Consider the following 22,377-nt stretch of genomic DNA (forward strand, 5'->3'; position numbering starts at 1 on the left):
AGCCCACATTTTTCTTAACTCATTAATGGTCACTATCATATCCACAGCTGGAAGAATTTCTTCCAAAAAGAACTTCTTGATGAAGGCAAGACCCACAGCTATTTCCAGCTCCTTGTCCTGCTTTCTGTAGTGGCGGTTGGGTATTTGTAGTAGTTTGGTTAAAACAAAAACAGAGAGACTGGCCCACTTAGAGAACCAGATTTAGAGATTTTTGCACTTACATTAGTCAAATGCATTTAAAAAAAAATTAACTTAACATAAAGCAGGGAATAGAGATTCCATAACTCACAAGTAACAGGGGGAAATTGGTTGACTAAAAGTGCATATCTTTCCAAAGCAGATACAGGAAGTTGAGAAGAGCACAAGCATTTTACTCCTTTACAGGTTTCGATCCAGCCACTCGATATAACTATTCTTAGTCCGGATTCCCACTGCAAAGTTGGTGGGCCACCTGGTGAAAATCATGCACCCATGGAAGCCATCTTCAAAATAATCAAGGGTCACTTCTACATCTGCACTCTCCAAACGCTTTGCATACATGATCCCGTCGTCTCTTAGGACATCGTGCTCACATGTCAGAATATAGGTCTTTGGGAGATGCTTCAGGACTTCCTGGTCTGCAATGAGCGGGGCAGAACGAGCATCTAGCAGCTGAGGGATCTCCTGGAGGATCCTGGCATTGCCGGTGGTCTGCACGACAGGCTTGTAGTTCTTTGTGATGGAGGCAGGCAGGAGGGACGTCCAGTTTAGATGGGCCCTGAGAGCAGTGGCCTCTTCTTCATCAAGTGAAGTGTGATTGTTAACTACCATTGCCTGGACAAAGTCATAGCTGCCTTTGAAGTATTCTATCCAGTACTTTACCATGGTGTGACGGGGCAAGATTGGGATGTTCACATTTTGCTGATAGGAGGGTGTGTTAAAATCTAAAGCTTGAAGAACTGGATAAATTAAAGCTTGCACTTTGAGCTTCTTTTTCAGGTTGACATCTTGACTAAACTGGAGAAGAAGAAACAAACACATTTTTTCATATTGCATGGCTCCTTTTATAGAAACCACATCTTAAAAAGCAGTTTAATGCATACTTTGAATCAATCAAAGGGATACAGTTGTAAAATTTCTACTAGGCATGGTATTAAGTAATATAGTTTAAAAAGTAAATAATTCCCCATCACCACTGGCTACCAGCACCCAAACAAGCTGCTGGATATTTGCTAAGAAAGATATGATGTCTGCAACTCATAGTTTTGAGTGAACGCATCAAAGGTACATGATCTGTTAGGTCTTTAAACTCTCATCAACATTTCACTTGCATCTATCTTTCGGCACTTAGCACACCTTGATGAATATTATGGATGGATAATGTGTGAACCTTTTTTAGTTTTTATTCCCTGCAAGGCCCAAAAAGGCAATGGCTTCCTAAGGAGAAAAACCAGTCTGACTCCTCCACAGCAGAGGGGTAGGAAAGCTAAATGAATAGCTGATGGGACTCCAAGTGTTTTACTAGGACCTCAGGGTATCTCTTCTGATAAGCACTTAGTTTTTATGCTCAATGAGAGAGTCAGAATTTAAATACTGCTGGCAATGTGCCCTGCATTCTATTTAATGAGCATGTGCCCCAGAGCGAAGTCAAAAAGGGAGTGGGAATGGATTTTCCACCTCAACAGATCTCAATTCCCCCGTGCCTCCCCCAAATGTGAATATGCTGTCTCATTTTGTAATTCTAGTATCTAAAATGATATCTTTTTCCTTTAACATCTAAAAGACAGCTAAGTAGCTCAGTGGAGGCAACTAAACAATCTTCAAGGTAACTTTAGCCGTATAATTGTGTTTCACATTAGCCTTTATAACCCATCCCCAGGGAAGATGTAACTGCTCTGTAAAAGCAAGAGGAAATGATCAATAAAGAGCACTACTAATATGTGCCAAGAATTGTACACATATCATCTCACTAAATCTTGGCAACAACCCTGCATCAGATGACATCATTCTCATTTTCTTATCAGAGAGAATAAGGAGTTTGCCCAAAGCCCTGTAGCTTCCAAAGGGGGAGCCTGGATTCTATCTCAGTTCTGCTCTCCCTGCTGCACCAGGATTTTCTTTGTATCTCATCCAGACATGAATAGCAAACCTGCCAATGCCAAGTGGAGAATCAAGTTCTGTAATTATAGCAAAGGGGAAGAAACCAGGGTACATCACAGATAAAAAGGCAAATGCTACTTGAGAATACCCAAAGAAATTCAGAGGTGAAAAGAAAGAGATGCTATTCTTAAGTTATTTGATATGTTAAACAAAAACCTTTGCAGCCATAAGCTTTTCTGAAAGGAAGGGTTTGTTGAGCCATATGCTGGCCAGAAAAATACCAGGTCCTGGGGTTTGCAATATGAACTACCCAGCAGCAGCGGTAGGTGGACAGGACAAACAGGTGTGCTCTCCTGGAGCTGACAGGCTTCTTTCACACAATGGGTTGGAGGAAGAAAGATGTAAGTTGTTTCAAAAGAATTTACACTGGCTATGGACTAGGAGGGCAGGAAAAAGTGAAGTGGGGGAAGTGCATAGTCCATGAGGAAGAAATATTTCCTACTTCTGGATTATTTGTGGGAAATGGTTTGAAAAGTTCATGCATAAGCAGGATGCAGTAGTGTCTGATGGCTGCCTATTTTTTTTTTAGATAGCCTCCTAGAAGTTGTTTCAAAGCCCTGACATATTTTCAGGAATGTGAATAGTTTGTTTGTTATTTTTGGCCAAAGACTCTGTTAACTGATTAAACTCTTACCTCCTCCTTCTACTCCTCCAGCCTGCCGTAATTGAATATATGACATCTCAGAATTTTTCTCTTGTCAAATCCATAAGAGGAAAAAAATGTACTTATCTTTGAGTTTATACAGCTGCCCCTAATCTTGTTTTCAAAGAATTTAAGCAGGTAAAGCTCAGATTAACTTGCATTATTAAATTTACAGTGGCTGAACCATTTAATATTTTCTTTGAAATTAAAAAAAAAAAATTAGGAGACCCTTGGAATTGGAATTTAAGCAAAACTACCTCATTTTGGAAGTCCAACATGGAAAAGGAGAAGGGGACACTTAATTTCCATGCATTCCCAGAGGAGCAAGGGTATGCTCCAAAATGTTAGTTCTCTTCTCACACTGATTGTACTCAAGGCCTTTACAAGGACTCGGAGATGATACTTCTCTCAGTAGCCCCTCTTCTTACTTCAGAAATATTGCTGAGAGCTCTCCAAGTTCAGTCATCTAAATAATCTGGCCACCTAATGACCAGCTCCCCTGGCTAAGCCTTTGCCACCTGTAGTGGAGAGGGTGTTGGTCTTTTGGATCTTATCATGCACCCGCCTACCGCCAGCACCCCAGAGCAGTCTGTTACCTGTTGGCACAGGACAGCAGCCAAATTCCCACCAGCACTGTCGCCAGAAATGCCAATTCTGCCTGGGTCAACTGAATACTTCTGTAAGACTTCTGGCTGCAGGAAATACTTTGTGGCACGTACAACGTCGTGAATTTGCTCAGGAAAACAAACCTTTGGAACTAGCCTGTATCTGTGAAGACAAAAGTTGTATTCTTTTAAGGACTTTGCCAAGTCTTTACTGGCCATTTAAAGTTGAGGGGGAAACTGGTTCTTTTGATGCCAGAAATAAACAGGTAAGGAATTAAAATAAAAATAAAAATAGATCATTCATTTTCTTGCAAATCAAATGCTTAGCAAAACTTCAAAGTAGAAGGCAGATGTCAATTATGAAGAAATGGATTGAACCACAATAGATTTGGAATATTATTTCTGGAAGTCAGTGTTCTATTTGCAACATCTCTGGGTTAGAAGGTGACTCAGCAGCATTAACCACTTCATTGGTCTCGTGTTTAATCAGTTGATATGGTATTTTGCATGATTTATTTGATAAATATAGTAAAACTGTACTCTGAAGAGGTCAGGCCAGACTGACACTAAATCCATTCACTTCCTGGAAGTCTAGGACTAAAATGCTAGTTGTCAACCAGTTAAAAAAAAAAAAAAAAAAAAAAGAAGCCAGGTATCCCAGATGGCCCAGGGAAGGCCCTCGGGGACACTTCTGGAGCTTCTCCTACTGCCCCATTTTGCAAGATCGAGTCCCCTTTGGAATCCTACTCTGTACATTAATGAGTAGGATACATATTCCCTTAAGAGTCCCAAAGAACCCTGGTTTTGTCAAATGTTCCATTCCTAATAGCATCTTACAAATCCGTATTGGGTTGTCAGTCTCAGCTCAGAGAACCCTCTCAGTCTCCACCCTCCTTCCTTGCTTATTAATCCTCATCTATCCTTTAAGCCTTACTTGAGGGTTTGGCCTCCTCCAGATGGCCTTCTTGACTATAACTCCACTTCCTTCTAGGCTGAGCTAGCCACCATTCCTTGATACTTCTGTGTGCTGGGTTATGTTACTATTTTTATTTATTATCTTGTCTTAAAATGATTTATGTATTTCCTCTAAAAAGCATATTCTCTGTTATCAGGGGCTATGCTTTATTCGTCATTGTGTTTCCAGTATCTATCAAAGTGCTAGGCACATAATCATTCATCCTGTAAAACTTTTGTCGGTATTAATATACCTTCATTTTGCAAATGAAGAAACTGAGGCACAGAAAGTTTACTGATTTGTAAAATAGGTCTAACACAGATCAAACTAACGTAGGAGAGAAACTAATTACTTAATTAAAATCTAGTAATCATTAAGAACGCAGGTCTATTGGTTTCCATTTTATAATTAGCACACTTAGTCTCAGACACTAATTTTTTCTAAGCTACTCTATATAAGGCCATTTATTTCCCTCATCTAAAATCCAGCTAGTTAATTAACTATCTTGGCATTCAGTGCAAGTACAATCAAATGGACAAATATCTGTGAAATGCTTTGATAAGTAGTAAATGTAGATTTGGTCATTCAGAAATTGCTACATTAAAAAACTCCAAATGTAGTAAAAAATTTAATAGTTGCCTTATAACAGATAAAATAAGTTTTATAATTTCTTTCTTATTTTTTCCATCTGTGCTGATCAATTAATCATCCAAAATGTTTTTTCTCCTGTTGATTTTCACTATGTCTTAAAGCTGCGGCTAAAGGATTCCACTCTTAATAATGGGTGAAAGGAGTAGGAGTACAACCTTTTGTCCACTAGGTGGAGACATCTTACATGATTTCATTTACCCCCACTTCTGGGGCGAGGTCTCAATCTTTTACCTTCTATATTACTAAACTGAACCCTTAATTCTTCCAATCAAATAAAAACGAATGCAATTTATGACTCAAGTAGTGAAAATATAAGTTATTTTGTCTCAGCAAGATTCCATATATCATGATAAACTGTTTTCCTGGTGGTGCAGGAGGTCAGAACATAGTCTACTACTACACACACATGAATTAAATTTTCAGATGTTGTTTCACAAAAGGTCTTGCTGACTTTGAATAAAAAGGAATTGGTAATCTAAAAAAAATGCTACTACCTCAAATTTTGTCAGTCAATTAATAACTGGCTCAGATAACAGAGTAAACATACTTAAAAACCAACAAGTTATGCTGTGAGTCTTCCTGGTGCCCTTAAAGATCTAGCTCCCCACCTCTCCCCTTACTTTTTATCAAGCTGGAAACATTCTCTAATTGTGTTCAATGAAAAGGGACACTATTTTCACAGACTGGAGAGTAAAGTGAAACTAGATATTTCTGAGGTCACCTAGTGTAAGATGAGCCAAGCCTTCAAAGGACCTTGAAAGTGACCTGAGGACTATAACAAAAGTCACGTAATATCTTCATAGACACAGAAAATTGAGAATCAAGAGGAAATTTGTGAGTAGTAGAGCCAAACAGTATGCATAAATATTTTCATTTGCTGCTTTTGTTCAAAGCTATGTCCCTGCAAAGTACTGAAAAAGAATCCTGCCTTTTTTTTTTCTTTTAATTTTAAAATTGTAAAACCACCTGATGAATTCATGGTAAATATAGTCTCCATTTCCCCAACTCACTGCAAGGATAATGATTCTGCGATGCCAGCTTTTGCTTATGTATTACTGTGCATGCCTCCTACTAGAAGAATAAAATTTAGCGTAAACTCAGGAATGAGATGTAGTCAGTTTAATAAATACATACACTCTATAAAAATTATCTTACTCCTGCTAGGTGAGGCACCTCACCAAGTGCTCTACAGAGGTGTTTCCCTCAAATCTCAGAGCAAACCTGTGGGTTTAAGAATAAAAACACGAGGCTCAAGGAGGATGTGTACCTTGTCTACAACAGCTAGTAAGCGGCAAAGATTCGATCTGAATCCACAACTGACTATTACACCCAAGTGTGCCTTGCCTTTTCAAAATATGTTCATTCTTCAAAACTCACAGCCTTTTAAATGTGTGCATGTGTGTTCTCATCAGCTTACCAAAGCAGTGAATTCTCAAAACTGTAGATTTCTGGCATCCCAGAATATCTCTCATGATTTCGATGGTTTTGCAATATTCTCAAAAGAAACCACCTAGCACTGTGCCTGGGTACACAGTACATCTGGTGGATGAAAAAGGAAAGCTGTAATAAATCACAAATTCCTAACTGAGTAGGTCATGGTGGGTAGTCACGCACCAGGCCTATAACTTCTTTAGGAAAAGGTTTTTAAACAAGTCCTGTCCATTGTTCTTGTGCATCTAGGTTAACACACCTTTGAAACGCCAGAAGTAAGAGCCCTCAAAGGTGTGTAACATCTCTCAAGAGAGCACATAATCTTGTTAACTACCCTATAATCTCACCCCTTACCCTGCCCTTGCTTTCTTCCGCCTACTTGTAATCTTAAATTCCCTCCTTAATTCCAAATGCATAAAAGAAACTGCAAACTATCCCTCTCTGGAGCACTTGCGATCTTGCTTCCTGGCAATTGTCATCAGTTATGGCTCGAATAAACTTTTATAAAAATTCTCTATGGATTTGGATATTTCTTATATCAGTAATTTTTAATAACATACTTTTCTTTCTTCCAAACAAAATTTTAAAAGATTTATTTCATACCTTTCGTATATAAAATATGTCATATAACACCATATGTAGTCAGAAAAGTAATAAACCATATGCTTTAAAAACATAAAAAAAGAAATTGTTCGTAAGCCACCTGAAGACAGGCACACCTCCAAGGACTCCACTTCCTGTATTCTATACACTGCCCAGAGTTTTTCAGCTCTGGACACACTGAAGAATAATCCTCAGAGCTTTAAAAAACAAAACAAAACAAAACGAAACAAAACACTGATGTTTGAGCCCCTCTACAAAACATTCCAGTTCATCTGATCTGGAGAGTGGCCCAGAATATCTATATTTGAAACAAAAATTCCTCCAGGTAAATCCAATGTGCTGCCAAGGTTCAGAAATATCACTGAATCTAGCCACATTGTCACTTCTCTGAACACGTCTTGTTCCCATGCTCAGCGCATTGGTCCCTCTCTCCATCCCCTATGTCCTTTCCCCAGCAACTCCTCAACATTCCCATCCTTTATGTCTCATTTCAAATGCCACTTCTTTCATGAAAGCTGAGAGTCCAGCCAAAAGTAACTCTCCTTGCTTGGGAAACTCAAAGTCTTTCTGACACCTCAACTTCCTCTAGAAGTAAAAGAAAGTCATAATTCTGCACTAAAGATTTTGATGAATACCTACCTGAAATAAGCAGTACCACTTCTATGACCTATTACTTTATTACCCACTTTATTGACAGTGACCAGGGAGATGGAGCACTTCAGAGAGACTGACAAATTGTTCCTTAAGACAAAGGCAGATGCTGTACGCAGCCTGGAATTAAGGAGAAATGTTGAGTTGTTCCAAGCCTGAGGAAGTTGAAGCCCTGAATGTCACTAGTGCCCCAGAGATATTGTAATGGATTTTCTCCCTCAGAATAACCTAACCTGAAAACACTGTGTACAAGCTTCTGCTGTGAGCAAGGACACTGAGTTCTCTTCACATAGTGCCAGCTAGGTGAAAAGTACATGTGATTTTCTGGAATGAAATTATACTCCTATTAGATTCAGCAGGAGTAAGATAAAATCTCATTGTCTTTTTTTTTTTTCTTTTCACCATCTTCCAAGGAGTTCAATAGATTCATCTTAAGAATACAAAAAAGGTTAATATTGTGCTCAGTCATAGAAAATAATATTTTCAGTAGAGGTTATCTGAAACAAATCAATAATTACATCCATATTGTGGTCTCTGTGGGAGACATCTCCAGAGGAAGAATCTATTTATTACTCTAACAGGTAGATGATTCCTTTCCATTAAAAGAACATATAAGTGGAAGGATTGTGAAGAGACAATTGTTTCTCTTTATGTTCTTACAATGTGATTTGTGCATAAATTGAGGAAGAGTCTTCCTTTCTGATTCTACTCTCAAAATTGGTCCCTTGAGATAATTTTGACTACCAGCCCTTCAGCAAGGGAGAGCTGAGATTAGCAAAGGCTTGGCTAATTGGGTGAGAATAACACTTAAAAGAAATAACAGGTGTCAGGATGCTTCACCAAAATCCAGAAATGATTGAGCCTAGAATTGTGATCCATTCCAAGGATGTGATTCTCTGATGCTCTGTTCACCAGGCAAGACTTCCCGAGGCATATCTCCTTACACAGCTTTGTTACAGGAAGCTCCCCAGACTCTCTCTGTTTATTTAACCGCCTCCTCCCATTCAGATGCAAACCTCGCCTTTAACCTCAAGGGTAAATAGAGAGCCAGAGAATTCCCCTAGGTAGCTACAGAGAAACCCAAGTAGGCTTGTTGCCACATCCTTCTGGCCTCTTTTCTCAGTGTCCTTTCAGAAGCTAAATATAGCTTTGTAAGGTTCCAGCGAGGGTGGAATTGGGCTTCGCAACCTTCGTGTGGTTTGCGGTTATAGGTTTTTTGTAGCTCCAGGAAGAGTTTTTGTAAAGCACCAGTCACCTTCCCCCAAACCCCCCCCCCCCCCAAAAGTTCTAAAAGACCTAAACCACAAGAGAGAAACCAGTGGATTTTTATTAGTAGAAACTGGAGCTAAGAAGACATTAGTTAAATATGTCAAAAAAGAAGATAATCATTAAGTTAATGAAAGTGAAGAAAATAAAACGGCCTACTTTTCAAAATAAGCTACATTATCCTTCTGTAGTATTGAATTATTTGTGATGCTGGCGTTTGGGTTTGCTAAAGTTGGCCTGGACTGAGTAAAAGGAAAGTTTTGAGCAAATCTTCCCTTTCTTGGTGGGGAACCCTTGGAAATTTGGTCTGCCTGCCTTCCAGGGCTGCCCAGATGGGAGTGATGAGTGAAGATTTCTCCGCTCAGGACTCAGGCAGGAAAAGGAGCAGAGGGAAAGTCACAGCTTGGCACTGTCATTCCATTCTTTTTCAGAGTCTTATTTTGACAGCTATTTATCAAGATGTGTGTCCTATTGTGCCCTCTCAAAGCACTGTGATTTTGTCAGCTTGTGTTGCAGAAAAAGCTCCAAAATCAGACCAGTGAAAAACCAAGCAGTAACTTGGAGAGAGGGACAACTCAGGTTTATTACCACAGTCCCAGAGGAGCTAGCACTCTGAAGATCTGGGCCCCAGCTCAGTTGCTACATTCCTTATATACAAGATTTTTACACAAGCTGATTGGTCAGTTTGAATTCCGACCCTTTCAAACAGCGGGAGTTGCTATGGTTGCAAGTAGTAACATTGATGGAAGGGCGGGAGTTGTTATGGGTTACTAATGGTTACAAATTGTTACAGGAAGCAGGGAACTGCTAAGGTACAAAGTGCTACAAGAGGCAGGAGCTTCTAGGGGTACAAACAGTTATATTCATTACTTAGACAGGTCAAGCAAAGTGCAAGTGAGCTCTGCAAGTGAACTCTTGCTTGGAGCAAGCATATTTACAGAAGCAGAACAGAGAGCTAGTTAACATTTTGAATTATATTTTTCTTCATTTCATTTTCCTCTTCATTTCTCCCTTCTGATGCCTGTCTAAATTCTTTATAGGGCATCACTTTTTTGATCTCCCTCTTGATCTCCCTGGATCAGAGACCAATCATTCTACTGCATAAGGATTTTAGCTGCATTTTTCTCTTCATTTTAGTCTCTATAAGGGAGGTAATCGATTGATCAACTAGAGGCAGCAGGCAAGGCAGAAATAGGATCCGAGGAGGAGGAACACTGTTCCAACTAAGGTCTTAAGACCTCTGAAAGTTGAGAATTACAAAATGGTCCATTGATTTTGGTCTACCTGAATCTGTTTACAAAAATGAAGTGCCAGGTACCAAATCCGTGCTAGTAAATTTTTCGATAATGTTCTTCTTCTTATCATAAGACATGAAGTTTGCAGAAGATAAATCGCAGTGACTGCTGCCTATCCTCATATTTGCTCTTATTAGAATTTTAGGTCTGCCTCAAGATACCATTTTTTTTTTTCTACATCTCCCTCCTGCACTCTCAAAACTTCATGACTTTAGACTTCCTCTAAAGAAGAAATCCATGAACTTTAATATGCCTCACATTACATAGTTAGGCCAAACAATTTATATGCGAAACTAAATTCTGACAAGTATGTACCTGAATTAAGAAGCTTTCAATTACATTTTAAAAGATCATCTGAAAATTTTCATTTCAATTTACAGACTACTCAATAAATCAGACCATTATGAAGTTAGTCATTAAGCTGCATTACAATTTAGTTAAAACTCTAGAAGTTATCAATTTTATTGAGTAGACGAATTAAGAATTGCTCTTACATTTTTCCTAAACGAAAATTTATATCTGATTGGGATTTTTACTCTAGTCTGGGCCAGCATGGGTCCATCTGTCCATCCTCCCCTGTAGACCCTCAAGGCTACTCTTGTTTAGGAGTAGGGGTGGGGTCATTTGGGTTGTAACATACATAAAGTTGATTATTTCCTGGATCACATGCTGAATATTGAGTTTGCTTATAGGTACAAGTCCTTTTCTCAGTTCCACGGCATTCATAGTAGCTATAGAAAAGTTAAGTAGTGGAAATCCTTTTACTTCCTCTGGTGACATGGATACACAGCTCGCAGTCCTTTGCCTTAATTTCCCTCCCTCCCAGTGTCCAATTATTAGGAGTCTCACAATGAAATTCCTCAGGCTTTGGCCATGCATGGACTAGTCAGCTTCCGGTTTACGGCTGCAGCAGGGCACGTTGTCTTTCTCAGGTTCAGCTTACGAGGGTTAGTGGGATCCAGCTGTGCCATCCATGAAGGAGTTTCTGCAGGAGGCAGCGGTAGATCCTCAAGCTTCTGCCATGCATAGACTGACCAGCTTCTGGCAGTGGCCAGAGCAGGGCCGACGATCTCAGGTGGATTTTTGCTGCCTCCGAAACATGATTTGGAGCGGCCGATCAAGAAGAGGCTCTGCATCCCAGGTCTCCTGCTTTTCTGGAGATGCCGCTTTCTTTACTTGGGTATGGTAGATCCATGGGGTAATACCAGCAATTTAATAGTAGTGGGAGTTGCTAATATAACAACATGAGGGCCCGTCTAGCTTGGCTGGAATAGCTCCTTCTTCCAATCTTTAACCTATACGTCATCTCTTAGCTGAGGAGGGGGTGGACCTAATTACCTAAAAGGACAGGGGCTCTTTCTAAAGTTTCCTGAGCGATGTGGCGGAGGATCTTCCCTAAGGCCTGAAGGTGTTGGGACATTTCTAGGTCAGCTACTAATTTAGGGTCTCCTTTTAACTTCCTTATCACTGGGAAGATTTCCTGTATTGGATTTTGAAAAGGCAGCAAATTAATCTAAGGTAATTTAGGTTTCCCGACAAAGCTTAACCAGTGTGGTTCCAAGGGTCCAGTTCGTGCATTCAGCTTTCCCTAAACTCTGTGGCCTGTAGGCCGTGTGGAGTTTCCATCTGTTTCCTAGAGCTTTAGGCAAGGTCTGGACTATCTCAGACACTAAGGGAGGTACATTGTTTGATCCTATAGAGAGGGGTAGTCCGTATCTTGGAACAATTTCCCTCAATAAGGCCCTGGCTACTTCTCTTGCTCATTCAGTGCACGTAGGAAAGCCTTCAACCTGTCTGGAAAAGGTGCAGAACAACACAAGCAAATATCATGGCCCCTCCAGTGAATGACTGCCATCTTTGAAGGCTTCCAGACTGCCTCTAGCAGTTGGAGGATTTCTCCTTTGTTCTCGATTTCTTTTCCTCTTGCTGCCAGCAACCGCCTCCCCCCGCCCCCCTCCCCCACCGCTTTAGAAATGGCCTCATGTATGTGCAAGGTAGTAGAGACATACCTTGAGTTAGTGTAGATATTGACCCATTTCCCTTCAACCTGTCGTAGTGTCTGGATGAGGGTCCATAGTTCAGCCCGCTGTGATGACCAGCCCTGTGGCAGGGCCTCAGCTCAGATTACCTCGTCGGCAGTTGTTACTGTGCAGCTGGTTTTGCGTTGTCCTTCATGGATGAAGTTGCTCCCATCTGTGAACAATACTCAGATGCAAAGCAGCCCCTGATAATGAGTTATTCTGGCATTGGTCAGCCATTTATGTTCTTGTTTATTCATTAATGCAGTTACAGCATGGGAGACCTTTACATTTAAAGCTGAGGCCTTATATAGTGGCTTGGAAATCTCAGAGAAATCTGATATTTAAATTCAACAGAATTCAGCTGCCCCTAGGAACTCACGGACTCCTTTCTTGATGCTTGGCTATGGTATTGAGTGTCCACTGTAAAAGTCATTGATTGGCCCCCCCCCCTACTTTTATTGTGGCCATAGGCTGCTGGGGGTCAAAGATCAGGAGCCCGACTGTTCCTAATCTGATTGTTCTGCAGCCTGGCCGTTGAGCTCTTGGATGACTGGCTCAGGCTGGTATCTTCCTTTACGAGGTGGATTGAAATTCTTTTGGCTTTTCAGGTATTCTTCTATGATGAGGGCATTCATTTTTCCAATGGCCGGTTTCTTTGCAGTAGGTGCACTGGTCGCAGCAAAGTGGGGGTCTCCTTCTGGTTTCTCTTTCTTCCATGAAGGAGCCGCAGTCTGTTGTTCTGGACCTGGGTTCCCCAATGCAGCTGTTAACAGGGACACCTTGTGCTTCATTCTTTTGTGCCTCCTGTTTGCGGTTCTCAAACACCTTGTTTGCGACCCCTAATAGTTAGGTTCGTTCATCTCAGCAAAGCCTTCTAAGTTTTGAAGCTTGCGACAGATGTCAGTGAAGGATTGAGCCACAAATGTCGTGTTGACCATGAGCTGGTTCTCTTATGCTTTGGGGTCAAAAGGGATATATACCCGGAATGCCTCACATAGTCTCTCATAGAACTCTGTGGGCGACTCCTCTGGCCTCTGGCCTGTCTCTGCTGTTCTTATCAAGCTTGTAGTTTTCCTAGTCCCAGCCTTTTCTCTAGCGGTGTTGCCTGCTGGTCGAGGTCACTGGTTCTCGCCCTATGGTGGCTTTGCATTTTTATCGAAGACTGCCCATCTCCATCTTCAAAGGTATTTTTGACTTTCAGCAAACTTGCCGGCTGCAATGTTAGTTGCTCATGAATCTTTTCTCTTGCTGCTCTTTCAGCAATAAAATCCGAACAGTAAACCTCTATCTGTGCCCTAAGGACTGTTATGGCTTCTTTGTTCTTCAACTGCTTTCAGTATAATGGCTAATTTAGACTTTTCGGCATCTTTTCTAGGAAAATCATAGACAGTCTGTACATATTCCGATGAGCTTGGATACCTGGGCACGGGTTCTATCAGGGTGGTAGTGTTCAGGTAGTGAGTCTTATAAAACTCCAGCAAGGCTGGCAAGTGGCCAAATTCCTGGTCTCGGATCTTAAAACAATGGTTGGGCAGTGAGTTGATGATGTAGTGGGAGACCCATGAATTCTCGTACACAGACAGTACATAGTCCCTGGGATAGGTGGAGGAGTCGTAGACTAGAAACACGCTGTGGAGCTGGCCTTGGAGCTTGGCCTGTGCCTCCTGGCAAGACATCGGCCCCATATACCAGGTGGAGTGATCTGAGGAGTTGAACTTGAACCTGGCGGAGGACATGGTACCGGGCCAGAGCTCTGGGGTGCATTGGGGCGGCGAAGGTACTGATGGTAAGGGCCTGTCTGGCAATTGTGAGTAAAGTAGCTGCACAGGGACTGACAGAGCCACTGAGATATACGGCAGTAGGAAGACAGGTTCTTCCTTGGGGTTCCCTTGGTGGATTAATTTCACTGACACTTTCTTGTTCTTTTCTTGAGTCAGTTGGGCCACAGACACCTCATTCTGTCCACACCTATTTGCGCTGAACTGGACCCAAGGGAGCACTATAGTAGTGATCTGCAGCCATGTGTCTACATATGGCCACTGGTCTGGATATCCAGGGGTCCCTGTCACTACCTGGTCTACTGCCCTCACTGTGTGGAGATCTAGAGTCCCTTCCGAAGGCCAACCTACCCCGAAAGTGGGCCATTCAAGCTCACAAAGAGTAGGAAGCTTTCCTGGAATCAGCTTGACTCCATAATTCTCTGAAAAACTTCCTTAAAATTCTCCAACACACAATCTAAGACAGGTGGCTTAGCGGAACTTCCCTTCATATTTGCAGGGAGCTTCCTTTGAAAATTGGACACAGAGGCCATTGTTAGTATATTCTCTGAAGTTCCAGAAACCTGGTTAAGGCAGCATAAAACACTGAAATTATTTTGATGACGTACAGAATCCTTATTTTCTACTCAGAAAACCTTTTCATAACAGTAGTGGCAGACTAATAATCTATAAAATATTAGAACACAATTCCCACTTTACATCAGTTTACTTTTGACATTTAAATTTTCAATCTTGTTTAGCTTAGTTACGTAAAATTTTCTCCTCAGAATCTCTTCACAAACTTTCTCCCACACTTCCCTCTCACAAAATTTCCTTCGCAAACCTTCTACTACTTCCACAAACCTTCTTTCACACTTTCTTTACTCCTCCAGTTTGCCTCTTTTCACTCGTTCAGAAATAACCAACCCTGAGGCAAATACCTTTCCTTCAATTTCCTTCAAAATACGTCTCCAGACCTTATTCTCTCTATTACACCAAAAACACTTTCTCTTCTTTCCTTTTGCTTCCAACCCTTCCTTTCCTTCTACATAGATCAGAGATACCTCCTGTGCCTCCCATGACAGACAACAATCACGTCACACGAAGGAGTAGGGGTAGGGTCGGGGAAAGTTTGAAGGGAACACCACTCGCTTCGTGGGGCTCCAGCCACTCCCCTCGCGGGGATTTCAGGCATCTCTTAGCATTGGTGGGTTAGTATAAACCCCTGACCTGGATCACTGGAGTAGAATCCTCACAGAGATCCAGTGAGACCACCGTAAGCCGTATGAGGATTGCCACGGAACCGCGGATTGGGGCTTAACTCTCACTTCGTAGCAAGGCCACATCTCAATCATTCAGCACTCATTCTCTTTCCTATAACTTCCCACCATTCCTTAACAATGTGCTCTGGAGAGTAAGCAGCCGCTCCCCTTAACTTGTGGCGGGGGCTTGGTTGCCCTCTGGAGGGTGATGGAGCTCTCTCCTTTTCTTAGTGTTGACCACATCGTCCCACCCTGCAACGGTGACACAAAGACAAACAAGGGTGGGTTCCCCCTCCACAGAAGAGACCATTCAGATGCTCATCTGGCTGTGTCTGAGGAGCTAGGTGATGCTTAGCTGTAGCAGACTCAGCTTTGTGACTTACGATCAGACACTAATCTGATGCCGCCTTGGACTGCATGCCATTCGCCATAGAAACTGCAGAATGAGCCCACATGAACTCCATAGCCTTTAGGGGACTTTAAGGGTGCTCAGTCGTGGAGCTACAAACTCGACCTGACCCATCAAACTGGTCAAGATGCTCATTCACTCACTAATTTACGCATCAGGTTAAAACATTTCCCTTCTCCACCAGTATATGCAACAAGTTTTACCCTTGGCTAGTAGGGGCCTGCCTTAACCTGACGCCTCCCCGACTGAGGAGATTTTGGTCTCCTGCCCCCGCTTAAGAAACCCTTGGGTCTTCCCCCACTAGGAAGACCCGAACTACTGTCTTCTTACTGAAGACTTGACAGGTGTTCTTACTCCTCTTCCACCCAACAGGCGGGACCTACATGAGGGCTCATCCTGGGATCCTACCTTGATACCTTTTCCTCCTATTCCTCTTCCAGCAGCCGTTTCTGGTGAGCTGGTCCTTCCCTCCTATGAGTCCAGTTGGGTGGCTCAGCCTTCTCATGAGTCTGGGCGCCGATTTGAAAGAGATCGCAAAATACTCGGGAGGCGCACCTCCTCAGTCGTCTGGGTTCCCCTCCACCTCAGTCAGGACAAGCCACCAGTCCAGCGGCTCAAGGGGCCAGCATGGTTGGAATCTCGCTGGGGCCTCCAAAAATGTTGAGGAAAAAGCTCCAAAATCAGACCAGCGAAAAACCAGGCAGTAACTTGGAGAGAAGGAGAACTCAGGTTTATTATGCATGGTCCCAGAGGAGTTAGTGCTTTGAAGATCTAGGCCCCGAGCTCAGCTGCAATATTCTTTATATACAAGATTTTTACACAAGCTGATTGGTCAGTTTGAATTCCGACTGTTACAAACGGCAAGAGTTGCTATGGTTGTAAGTAGTAACATTGATGGAAGGGCAGGAGTTGTTATGGGTTACCGTTGGTTACAAATTGTTACAGGAAGCAGGAGCTGCTAAGGTACAAAGTGCTACAAGAGGCAGGAGCTTCTAGGGGTACAAACAGTTACATTCGTTTCTTAGGTCCAGCAAAGTGCAAGTGAGCTCTGCAAGTGAGCTCTTGAATGGAGCAAGTATATTTACAGAAGCAGAACAGAGAGCTGGTTAGCATTTTGAATTATATTTTTCTTCATTTTCCTCTTCACTTGTACTCATCTAATTTCATGAATGAGAACAACAGAGGCATAGGCAGCACACTGCTAATAACTTTCTTAGCAGTGAACCAAAGTGAGTGCTACAGCTTTTCTGTCTACATTAGCAACATTCTCCTTTACAGCTCTATATTTTAAGTTCTCTTTGCATACTGCCACCTGACATTTGATGGAATGGGAATGAATGTCCATCCACATAAAATGGAGAGTTTAGGAGTATAGTAAAGATTTAATTAAACGTAAAATACAACTTGAAACAGTTTTTCACACCCAAGAAAGCAACATAAATGCTTTCTAGAACTTAATAGAATTTATTGAATTAAATAGAATTTGTTAAATAGAATTTGATAACTCAACATGCCTACTTTGTTATCTTGCTTTTCATCTTTTAAAAAAAGAAATTAAGTCTTTTCCCTATGTTTTATGGTTCTAGTATTGTGTCTTATTATGTAAACTAAAGGTAAAAAGGTCTGCTGTTATAGCTAATCTGCACTGAACTTTATGAAAATAAGTTCATGAATATAAAATAGGACCTTCCTAGATTATATAAGTGCGTATACATCCCTTAAGGCCTTTACCTATACCTCAGTTGTTGTTCTGTCCCCAGAACCTTGAGCCAGTACCAGTAACATGAACCGAGGAGTTCCAACTCCTGTTGCTTGCTCCATGTGAGGTGATTCCATCATCAAGGCTGTCCCCAACCCTTGCCTACCTGCTTCCTCAGATTATAACCTTTCCCAAGGCCATGCCCCATAAGCAGAGCTATGGCACTGCTACCCAACTGCTGTGGGACTCGAGGATAAGGAGCCACTGTCTCCAGGTAGCCTCCCTGCTAGGAGAAGGCGAAATTCCAGACCATGGGTCCAGCATTTCCCCGAGGACTCTCTGGATCATCCACCCTTCTTTCCTTAGTCATCATCAGAAGTGTAAATCCTTCCATCTATCTTCTCTCATGTTTTATTCCCTTAATGGTCTCTGCCCTCTCCCCTTCCTCCAAAGCCATCTCATTACACCACCTCAGATCTCCATGACCAACTCACTTAGTCTAACCAGGTTCTTCTTATCCTTAGGAGCTCGACTCAAATATCACTTTCTTTAAGACACCTTTTCTGACCCTCCAAACTAGGGAAGATGTTACCTATTAGATGCCTCTATTACTACTTACCTTTCTACTTCACATAACTTATCACACTTAACGTGACTTGTTTGAGGCTTATTTTCTCACCTAGATTGTAAACTCCATGAGAGTAGAAATTATGTCTATTTTACCTTGTTATGTCACCAGAATTTAACATAGTAACTGGCACATAATAGCAATTCAACAGATATTTACAGAATAAAAGGAAAAGGAAAGAGATGTGCAGTGAGAAGAAACAGGTTCCCAAGTTAGACCTCTGAACATACTTTTCAAGAGAAATATGATCATATGATGTTGGCTATGTCTCAACTAGAGCACAGGTTATGTGGCTCTTGGTGGCCTGGCTGGCCTGTATCCTAAGTATCTTAGCTCATTATTCCTCCAAAGAAAAGTGCTGTGAGTTCCAAACACATGTTGACAAATAAATTTGTAAGTTGGACCTTTCAGCCTATGGACTTAGAGCACTAATACTCCAGACTCACACAGGAGGGTGAAGCCTGTGTGGAGAATACTCATGGTGCTGAGTAAAGCAAGCCCAACTTCCCTCCCTTCCTCGGGCCCCTGAGGGGCTGCAACTACATAGGAAACCACCTCAGATACTTCTGGGTATCTGAAGCCCTTTTATCTCAATTGTTCAAACTGATTCTTGTGACACTTCTCTAAAATCATTAACCAAACTCAAAGTATATTTACCTAGCATACATGTCCTAAGCCTTGTACTGGGTGATAGGGAACCAGGAAAAGAAAACATGATTTGTGTTGCCACTAGCTCACATTCTAGATACACAGGAAGGATTCCTAACCTCATTTTGCACATGCAGTTCAGTGACTTGCCTGAGGTCACACAGTCATGAGCAAGGGTACTTGCTTGCTGCTGTGATGACTCCCAGTTGATAAACTGCTAAATGCTATGTTGTATAGATTAGGCAAAATGGAAAGTTAAGATTAAAGCAGTTCCTTCTGTTTTAATTCTTTTTAAAAATCTTAAAAACACCTCATCCGTCCTTGAGTGTTTTATGATAAATCAAAGAATATCTGTTTTACGCGAGACAGATGCTGAAGGATGAAGAAGGTCACGTAGGAAGAGCTTGGGCATGTTTCCAGTTGCTTACATTGAAGCCCTGGAGGCCTGTGCGGAGAATACCCATCGTGCCAAGTAAAGCAAGCCCAACTTCTGTTCTTTCTTTGGGCCTTTAAGGAGCTGCAGATACACAGGAAACCACTAAAAGGGCCCTGCGGCTGGATCCCCAAGCCGTGGAGCCTTGCTCCATAATGGGGCTCAGCTGCTTACACAGCCCCTGTTTTCCTCTGACCAGCTGCCCAGGCCAAATGGCAGAATCATTTCTTGAATATTATTACATTATGGAACTTCTCTAAGGGCCCTTGAGTGATCTGGAAGGCCTTGCTGAGAGGGCTGGGAGCTGCCCAAAGCTGTCTGCAGCCAAGTCCACTGAGGCAGCAGCCACAAAACACTCTCAAAGGCTTGTGACTCAAAGGCTTCTGTTAACAGGGTCACAGCTGCCCAAATGACTCAGGAGACCAGCCCTTCCAAGGGACTATGGAAGAAAGGATTCTCATAGGTCTCAGATCTGGATTGAGGGCAAGGAAGAAATAAGCCATGAATGAGAGAGCAAGAGCAGAGAGAGGCAGAAGGAAAGGGAGAGCTGGAAAGCTCAGGGCATGGAAAGTGGTTAATATTGCTATAACCTTGTCATCCAGCATTATCAGCTTCCTTCAACACTGGCTTGATACTGGGTCAAAAAAGTATGAGGGCCTCGGGAATGATTTGGCCTGCCTCAGTTCCCGCTTCATCTATGTGACCAGCTAGCTATGTGACTTCATGTAGGTTACTTAACTTCTTGGGCCTCAATTTTCTCATCTATGAGGAAAATATTAAAATATGTATCTTGAATGATTTATATGAGAATTAAGCAAGACTTTTTATTCATTCATTTCACAAATATTTATCGAATACTATCTACCAGAAATACTATCTGCCCACTATCTGCCAGAAATGTTTCCAGGCGCCATAATCAGCAATCAATGAAAGAGACAAAAATCCCTAAAATCTCTGTCTTCATGAAACTTACATTGTCTATTTCAACTCAGTACAATAAATACATAATAATTTAACTATATGGTCTGTCAGACATTGATGACAGTTTTGGAGAAAAATAAAGCAGATGAAAAGTGGTTGCAATTTTAAATAGCCGTGTCAAGGAAAGCCTTGCCGAAAGGATGATATTTGAACAAAGATATGAAGGAGAGACAATGTATGCAATAGCACTTGCCCAATGCCTGTCACAAAATAAGTACCATATTTTTTGTATTATTACTATCACCACAATTGTTATAAGTATTAATGACATTCTTCTTAGTTTCCCAGAAAGATGGCTTAAATATAGAACTGGTAGAAATGACTCAAAACATCAGTATTAACACTATTAATAATAAGAATAATAAATAACTACATTGACTAAGATTTTTTTAAACATATTTCTATTTACAAGGTATGAGTTACAGAATCTGACTCCAGGAGAATAAGTTTCCTGACTCTTGGTAATAGGAGAGATTCTCTTAAAATGCTGATTGGGTCTAAGATCTTTTTTTTTTTTTTTTAATAAAAGCAGTAATCAGACTTACATGCTATAGATAACTGACTGTATATTTCTCTCGATTTCAGTTAATTCCTTTTCCAGAACTTTCCAAAACTAAAATAAAAAGAAAAGCTAGTTGAAGAAATTCTAAGTTATAGCAGAAATCATTTTGTGTAACCTTGGGAAAATCACCTCACTTCTCTGGACCTTTGTTTTATATTTAATTTTATGACTTGTAAAATAAGATAACTATATGGTTATCTAAGATTTATTGTTAAAATTTTTTTCTATGACTATTATTAATTACTTACTCAACAGAGACAATGACAGCATTCAATTCCTCAGCCATTTCCATACACAATTCATCATAATATTTGATTTCTAAAAGAAACAAAGGAGCAATCACTATTAAACAAGTTATTCAATACTGTCCATTCTTAAATTCTGCTAATTTTGGATTGCTTTTATACTTGGACATAAGTTATTAATAATAAAAATAATAAGAAGCAAATGTCTCAATAGAGTTACATGTGCAAATGCAGAATTTAAATCAAGCTTCTGATAAAATGCAATTACTACAAAATAACAGAAAATCCATATTAGGTTACCGTTTAACCTAACAGTTATTTCATAATGGACTACACGAAATGTACCAAATTAATTCTGATTTTGTAGCTCTTCAAATGTATGCGTTTTCAAAGACCACAGCAAATAAGCAGTTTCCTCCTTAGAACCATAAAATTTTTCTCTTTTAATACCCTTATTTGCTGTAGTTCAGGAAAGGCACCAATTTGAAGAATATGGTATTTTGTTTAAACCAACACATAACAAACTTTAAAGAAGTCTCAGCATTTCTTAGAAAGTGGATGCATGAACAGGACAAACAAACAGACTCATGGACATGGACAATAGACTAGTGGTTACCAGAAGGTAAGAAGTGGGAGAGGGGGAGAGCGAAGGTAGACAGTAAAGGGGGTCAAATATGTGCTGACAGAAAGAAATCTAACTATGGGAGGTGAACACACAGTGTAAATATACATGTCTTACTGTGGGTGTGTGTGTGTGTGTCTTACTGTTAAAGTATACAGCTGAAACTTACTGGATTTCATTAACCAATGTCACCATAAATAAAAAAAATAAATAAAAAAAAGAAAAGAGGATCCAAAGGTTTGCAGTGGCAGAAGCAATTTTAATATGTAAAAAATTAATCCCTTAGCTGTTCTTTCAGTAAATTAAGAGCAGACTGTGTCAACAGAAAGCCAAATATTACCTTATTCATAAGCTTTCCAAAGCAGTCTTAGAACCAGAAGTTTAATAAGTACATAACCATCTACATACTTCTCTCAGCCTGAGATCTTCCTCTGGCAAGAGTGATGAGTCAAAATTATGTGGAAAAGGCCAGGTTGACTCATATTTATACCATTCTCCAAACTTATACCTCTTGGTCTCCAGTGTAATGTCTCACCTGGCAAGTGTCCAATGGTACCAACTTATTCTTGTCTAGGGCAGATACTCTATCTTATTCATTTTTACATCCCCATCACCTAGCACAGAGTAGGGTAGCCAAAGGTCCAGGTTTGCACACAACCGTTTAAGTGTTTGTGCTGGGTACCCCAGGAAACCTCTCAGTTCTAAGCAAACCTGCATCGTCAGTAAACATCTGTTGAACACATGCACAAGTCAGTGAATAAAAGAATAAATGATGAATATGGAGTTAAATGAAATGAGATTACCAGAAAAAGCAATTCTTTTTGGCCTTAGCCTCATTAACAAAATAATATGTTATTAAAAAAAAGTAGAA

At 40.9% G+C, this 22,377-nt stretch overlaps 1 protein-coding gene across 2 annotated transcripts in view; it reads right to left on the reverse strand.

The window, feature by feature from the left end:
- Positions 1-378: 378 nt before the first annotated feature.
- The window catches only part of NCEH1 (neutral cholesterol ester hydrolase 1), a 57,671-nt gene continuing 35,672 nt past the window's right edge, over positions 379-22,377 (reverse strand). For both annotated transcript variants that reach the window (XM_023524739.1, XM_023524746.1), the window contains exons 4-6: positions 20,888-20,957; positions 3,379-3,550; positions 379-996 (exon numbers count right to left, since the gene is read on the reverse strand). In XM_023524739.1, the coding sequence (XP_023380507.1) occupies positions 379-996; positions 3,379-3,550; positions 20,888-20,957 (860 nt within the window). The remainder of the gene's footprint in view (positions 997-3,378; positions 3,551-20,887; positions 20,958-22,377) is intronic.

The sequence above is a fragment of the Pteropus vampyrus genome, unplaced genomic scaffold, assembly GCF_000151845.1.
Source record: "Pteropus vampyrus isolate Shadow unplaced genomic scaffold, Pvam_2.0 Scaffold12, whole genome shotgun sequence".
NCBI classification, from domain to species: Eukaryota; Metazoa; Chordata; class Mammalia; order Chiroptera; family Pteropodidae; genus Pteropus; species Pteropus vampyrus.